This window comes from Mus caroli, chromosome 3 (assembly GCF_900094665.2).
Source record: "Mus caroli chromosome 3, CAROLI_EIJ_v1.1, whole genome shotgun sequence".
NCBI classification, from domain to species: Eukaryota; Metazoa; Chordata; class Mammalia; order Rodentia; family Muridae; genus Mus; species Mus caroli.
Genome location: NC_034572.1, coordinates 75,865,874 through 75,872,583, shown reverse-complemented (window position 1 = coordinate 75,872,583; position 6,710 = coordinate 75,865,874). Strand labels below are relative to the sequence as shown.

At 43.5% G+C, this 6,710-nt stretch overlaps 1 protein-coding gene across 1 annotated transcript in view; it reads right to left on the bottom strand.

Moving 5' to 3' along the window:
* The window catches only part of Plrg1 (pleiotropic regulator 1), a 16,626-nt gene extending 12,152 nt beyond the window's left edge, over positions 1-4,474 (bottom strand). The window contains exons 1-5 of the mRNA XM_021157623.2: positions 4,362-4,474; positions 3,140-3,246; positions 1,228-1,370; positions 648-701; positions 103-193 (exon numbers count right to left, since the gene is read on the bottom strand). Of these exons, the coding sequence (XP_021013282.1) occupies positions 103-193; positions 648-701; positions 1,228-1,370; positions 3,140-3,246; positions 4,362-4,370 (404 nt within the window). The 5' untranslated portion in view covers positions 4,371-4,474. The remainder of the gene's footprint in view (positions 1-102; positions 194-647; positions 702-1,227; positions 1,371-3,139; positions 3,247-4,361) is intronic.
* Between the last annotated feature and the right edge of the window lie 2,236 nt (positions 4,475-6,710).

The window sequence follows — 6,710 nt, the reverse complement described above, 5'->3', positions numbered from 1 at the left end:
ATAGCATCTGGATTCCACATTTCACATGTTAACAAGAAAAAAAAAACAAAACCCAAAGCCTGCAAACGCTGAGAATCTATGTAAGTAGAGCGTCAGTCATACCTGGTCTGGGACGGTAACGCCACAGCTAGGGACTGTGCAGCTGACTCACTTGGCATTCTCTGGATCTTAGTATCAGCAGTCAAGGCAACACCTGTTCACAACAACCTTCGTTACACTCAGCTTGACTTGGCTTTTAATTCCTTATAATAAATACAGGCTAATACACAGATCAAATTTGACTGAACACAAGCAGCTTGGTATTAAGAGAACACAATACAATAAAGTTAATTTCCTAGTAATTCAGACAGTACAGTCATTAGCAAATAGTAGTCATGCAAATATTAACAGACTACTTCCAAGAGTAAATGAAGTGACTAACAAAAGCACACAATGCCCATGTGTACTACAAACATACGGCTTTTTGTCCTCTGTCCAAGCATATATGCTTCCCTCATGCCAGCCTGTCTATACCCAGGCATGCCGTACATCTCAGCCATACGTCCTCATCTATATAATTTAGGTACCTGACAACTGTCCAAGCCAACAGATACTACATCTGTGTAGACACAGTGTCTACACATCTGTGCAGCCTTACTGTTACTTACCAGGTCCTGGTGGGTATGGATGGGTGCCTGTCACCAAATACTCAACATCTTGTCCTAAAAAAAAATAATAAATTCATTACCAGTGAATTTGCCTTTATTCAAGTACTGCCTTTTAAAAGGTATTATAAATATTAAGTTTTCTTTTCCAACTCTACAGAAGCCTCAGAAAGGCAGGGAGTTGATGGTTCTGCCTGTAAGCTGCTAAGAAGTCAAGGCACCCCCTCCCTCTGACGACCTGCTCCAGCTGTTCTTCACAGTAAATAGTTTCACATGGAATAGTAGATTCTTTGTAACTATAATTTCATCTTTTCAAAATAAAGAACTCACAGATGGTCTCCCCACAGGCTAGGAATCAACTTGAGTTTTTCCCTGTAGACGCCACTGTAATCTTGTCTACCTCCTAAGAGAGTCATAATCATACATTCTGAAAGTCCTCACCTAAGCATCTTAATTACTACTCTGACGAGCTCATCAAAATGGCCACCATCACAGCAACAACTAAGCAGCGCCCCCCAGAGAAGCTCTAAGGAGACATTTTCTCCTATTTTAAAACTTCACTTGTAAACCTGATGGTTTTCACCTTGGTTGGCGGGATACTGCTTATGAGGATATGAGTCTGTTGCGTTCTGAGGTCCCTTCTCCTTAAGGTTCTCTTTTGAAGTAGGCATATGCAGCACAGGACCATACTCATTGCGAAGCTTGATTGCCATTTTCCGCTTGTGACTATGTAAAGATCATAAAGATGAAATGCACCCGTAAGTACTGGAAACATACTCACCAATGAAAAGAGTCAGCTAACCAGAGGAGAAGCACAGAAGCAGACACGGTACTCCATGTCGCAGATGCAGGAGGTTTCTCAAGTTACATAGTATTTTAACAACTACAAAATTCTAAAATGCATTTCCATACCACATGTGTTTACTTTATCTCACAATCTGTCATACAGTATTCATTCAAAGCAAAGTAGGACCTTAGTTTGCAGCCCAATAAACACAAAACCTTTTTTGATGAGACCTCAAGGGTCCAAGTGAATTAAAGACATACACAAACTAATATATCTTAAACTTTAAATGTCTGAATATAGTTAAATTGTATAGATAACTTTACTAGTAGTCTAAAAAGTCAGACCCAATGAAAGCACTAAATTAGCTCAGCTCAGCTCAGCATTTTATTTATATTTTTTAATTTATTTTTACTTTTTGGTTTTTCGAGACAGGGTTTCTCTGTGTAGCTCTGGCTGTCCTGGAACTCAACTCTGTAGAGCAGACTGGCCTCGAACTCAGAAATCCGCCTGCCTCTGCCTCTCAAGTGCTGGGATTAAAGGTGTGCACCACCACTGCCTGGTTAGCTCAGCATTTTAAAGAGAAATGTAATTATATTACTTAAAAAAATAATCTACCTTATAAATTAAATATGAATGCAAATGAGGGGAATTAAGTAGATTATTAAAAAAAAAAAAAAAAAAGCAAAGGGCAAAGAAAGGCACTGCACATAACACAATTCCCAGACTAGGGCTGGCGAGAAGCAAAAATATGCCACTCAAAACTCTTCACTACACCACGGAGCAAAGATGGGAGTACAACAAGAGTCTGAGAGCAGAAGCCGGGCAGTGGTGGCGCACGCCTTTAATCCCAGCACTTGGGAGGCAGAGGCAGGCGGATTTCTGAGTTCGAGGCCAGCCAGGTCTACAGAGTGAGTTCCAGGACAGTCAAGGATGCACAGACAAACCCTGTCTTGAAAAAAACAAAACAAAACAAAACAAAAAGAGTCTGAGAGCAGAAGCTAAAAACACACACAAAGTGATTCACTACAAATAAGATGACAGCAAGGACGCCCCTAATTACTGAGTACTGGTTACTTTTCTATTGCTGTGGCAAACACCATCCTGGAGGCAACTTAGAAAATACAGTATTTAACTAGGGGGTCATGGCTCAAGAGGCTAGAGTCCTTGGCCATCAGAGTAGAGAGCATTAGAGCAGGCAGGCAAGCACGGTGCTGGAGCAGAGGCCAAGAGCTTACATCTGATTGGCAAGCATGATGTGTGGGGTGGGGGTGGGGGAACTGGACAAGAGGGAGGGAGTAGACAAGCAATAGGGGAGCTAACTGGGAATAGTGTAGGCTTTTGAAATCTCACAGCTTCTCCCCAAGGCCACACCTCCTCTAATGAGGCCACACCTCCTAATACTTCCAAAACAGTTCCACCAACAAGAGACCAAGCAAGCATTTAAATGCATGAGCCTATGAAGGCCATTCTTTTTCAAATCATCACACTGGGTGTCTGTAAACTATAATTAGGTAATGATGTTTTTACTGCAGAAGACAATAGAAAAATGAGTTACCATCACTTACATTATACTAGAAAGCCACTTGCTATTGCCCAAGTATCCTGTGAGTATGCACTTTTAAGACCTTTCAAAGTCCCCTCCTCCCCTCTCTCTGCACCCTTCTATCAATATTAAATACTTTAGCAATTGAAAAGGAAAAAAGCTTACCTCTCTTCATCCAAAGGCACAGGTTTTCCATTATCAGCCACAAACATGTCATGGGTCCTCTTCAATGACCTGAACACCAGTGTGTGTACAGAATGCTTCTGTACCTCCTGTAAAGAGACAGCCAAAAATCACACATCTAACTACAAGAGACCCATACACCCTAATCGACATGAGAGTCATTATGCACTTTGCATGCTAAATATGAAGGAGGATATACACTCCTCAATAACTATAACAAACTACAGCAATCAACAACAAAGATGAGAAAGCTCCTATCTGCCAGAGCTCTTAGAAAAGTAACTGAATAATGCCTACAATGTGTTCAGTAGGTATTTACTGAGCTAGCACTGTATGCGGCATGCAGTGTACTCAAGAGACAACAGACGAAAATGAGCAAAATAATTCCACATTTTGGAGGGTTCTATGAAATAGGCAATGGGATGACTTGGTGGGGGGAGAATTGGTAGGTATAATCAAGAAAGGTTTCTCTCAGGTGATAGGAAGAGAGGGAGACAGCCTTACACGGAATAGAGGTACAAGCAGTGAAAGTGTGGGAAATCCCACTGCAAAGATGTCCAGATAATTCAGAACTGCAGCAGTTGAATGCTGCGGGAGTGTGGGTTTCCAGGGTCAGTGAGGTTTAGACCTCTGCCACCACCAACATTTTTACTCTATAACACTGGGACAGAAAGCAGCACTGAACTACATTCCTGCAATGTAGTTCGTTAATCCTATGCACTTAGACCAGCTGGAAGCTATTGAATGAGTCCGGGCAAAAGATGTTAGGCTAGACTCGGAGGACTGCAGTGGACCTGGAACGCAGTGGGTGGGATTAAGAAACGTTTGGGATACGCAAGAACAAACAAACAACCAAAATCAAGAACCGCACGCCTCTACTGCGGTAGAGATGAAATAACAGTGGAACTGACAAGACAGCACGGACTAGCATCCCAGCCACGGTGGGAACAACAGAAGCCCCGCCTCCCAGGAGACGGCCAGGTACCTACGACAACACACAGACTGCAGGATTCCCTCAGGCTTTCCGCCGACTGAAGCTCAGACTTGGGATGTCATCGGCCTTCCTCCCACCCCGACGTGCGGAGACCACCAGCTTTGACTACAGTTCCTTTCCCCAGATTCCCACCACTTTCATCCTACACTTCCGTGGGCAAAGCAAAGCTCCAGGGACAAACGACTCCCGAGTACCCGAGCATCACTTTACCTCCACCATGTCGCCGCCGTTCAGTCTACCCTTCCAGCAGCGAAGGAACTCAAATAATCGCCGCAGAAAACGCCGCCACTATTCGGCAGCTCTTTCCGGAGATTGGGGCCCGTCGCCGGACGTGACGCAAACCGCACATGCGTATTGGCAACCCGCCGCGCAGGGGTCGAGGGGCGGAGTCTAGCGGTGGAGGGCGGAAGCTAGGCGGAGTTGCGCGGAGCCTCTTGGAAGAGAGCGGGATCTCGGCAGCCGCTGGGCGGGACTGGGGCGGGGTTTGGGCGGGGATGAACGATGTCTCCAGGCAGAGGGGCGGGTCTCGGCGGAGCTGGGCGGAGTCTCCTGCCTGAGGGCGGAGCTAAGGGAGCGCGCCAGCCTTAAAGCCCCGTTTAGGGGCCGTACCTGCTTCCAGAAGCTTAGTGCTCCTTACTTGGAGGTTTTAAGCAAGCAATTTTTTCTTTTCTTTTCTTTTTTTCGAGACAGGGTTTCTCTATGTAGCCCTGGCTGTCCTGGAACTCACTCTGACCAGGCTGGCCTCGAACTCAGAAATCCTCCTGCTTCTGCCTCCCAAGTGCTGGGATTAAAGGCGTGCGCCACCGCCACTGTCCAGTTTAAGCAAGCAATTTTTTTTTTTTTAAAAAAAGGTTGAGAACTTAAGTTGTTTTTATTTTATTTGACCTGACGCTAAAGTGTTGAGGTTTTGTGATTTACCCAGGTTTAAAAAAAAAAAATCTGTGGCTTATATGATCGATCGTTTTCAAATGTTTTCTGTATTGATGTAGTTGCTATTTGCGATCTTAAGGCGTTTTCACAGATTGTGCGTCTTCCTGAATTATGGTTAAGTTCACTGATACCATCCTCAGAATACTGCAAATGCTTTGAGAAGGATGAAATGTAGCGCAGATACAGCAATGTGAATCAGTGCTCTCGCTCAATTTATATTTTAATTCATTAAAAACATGAAGGTCGTGTTTTTAACCTGAAAATGGACATTTCTAGTCTTTTTAGTTTTGAGCCTTAACGTCAGTGCCATCTTTGTAGCCTGCAAGTAGTCATTTCTAAATGTGAATGTGAGTTTAGCCAAAGGATCTTATTTTCTGTAAAAGTGGCTAATGTTTGTACACGTTGCAAGGAAATAGTAATAGCCATAGAAAAGAACATTTTAAATCACAAAACACTAAGGAAATGTAAGAAAGACCTTAATGTATCTATGTTAATATAACTACTAGACAACTCTCATTAAACTTGTGAGATACTTTGTCATTCTGAACACAGCTTATGCAAGGCTCAGAAGGGCAATCTACTGAGGTAAACTACACTAGGTTTTACCCTTCTTACAGCTCTTGAATTAAGTCACCCATGTGAAAATTTCCTTCTTAGATTAATAGCTTGGGTGATCCTATTATCTAGTTATGAGACCCACAAATCACACATATCATAGGCAGGTCTCCTGTTCATATTGGAACCTGGGTTTTTCTGTTTGCTATGGCCTCCCTCCTATTTTCTTGTTTTTGAAGGGATCCAGGATCTTTGGCTGGTTAGGAGTCCCAGTTCAGAGGTGTTGGCACACACCTTTAATCCCAGTACTGAGGAGGCAGAGGCAGTCGGATCTCTGAGTTCCAGGATAGCCAGGGCCAGAACTACACAGAGAATAAAACCAAAACAAACGAAAAGAATAAGATGTACATGTCTTTAAAAGTAAGTAAAAACCTGCTCTGGCTAACCTTGCGAGCTGCCTTCGCTGGACAGTAGAGGTCACTATGGCTCTTCATAAGTGTGCAGAGGATTTTTTTTTTTCTTTAAGCAAACATGACAAATTATTTATGAATATAAATATGAATGCTGCGTTTGTATGTGTGAAAACAATTGTGCAGATTTTAAGGAAAGCATTTTTTTCATTAACAAAGATGGATTTTTTTCATTCAGTAATACAAATCCTTTCAGTCTCCTTCAATTCGTGCACCCTTGCCTGTTGAGCAATGGTCAGTGAGGTAGAGTGTGGCCTGGTACAACTGGGACAAGCAGAAGGCCTGACAGGTTTAAACTGAAGAGTCGAAAGTCTAAGCAGAGAACTGCAGTAGCTGAGTCTTCCCTCTGCAGTCCTGCTGTGAATGAGAAACCAAGTCAGTGGACCTGATTCTCCGCTTACTTCCTTTACAGATTCCAATCTGCTTAAGAGACTCTGATAGGGCTAACGTGAGGTAGGGCTAGCACACCCACTCTTGGTCACCTGTCTCGTCCAGCATACTGACAGGACCACTGTAGAACCACTCCTGAACTCCAAGGACGACATCCCTAAAGCTTGTGGTGGTTGGTCTCAACAGAAGCAGAGGAGCAGCCTTTTCTTGCTAT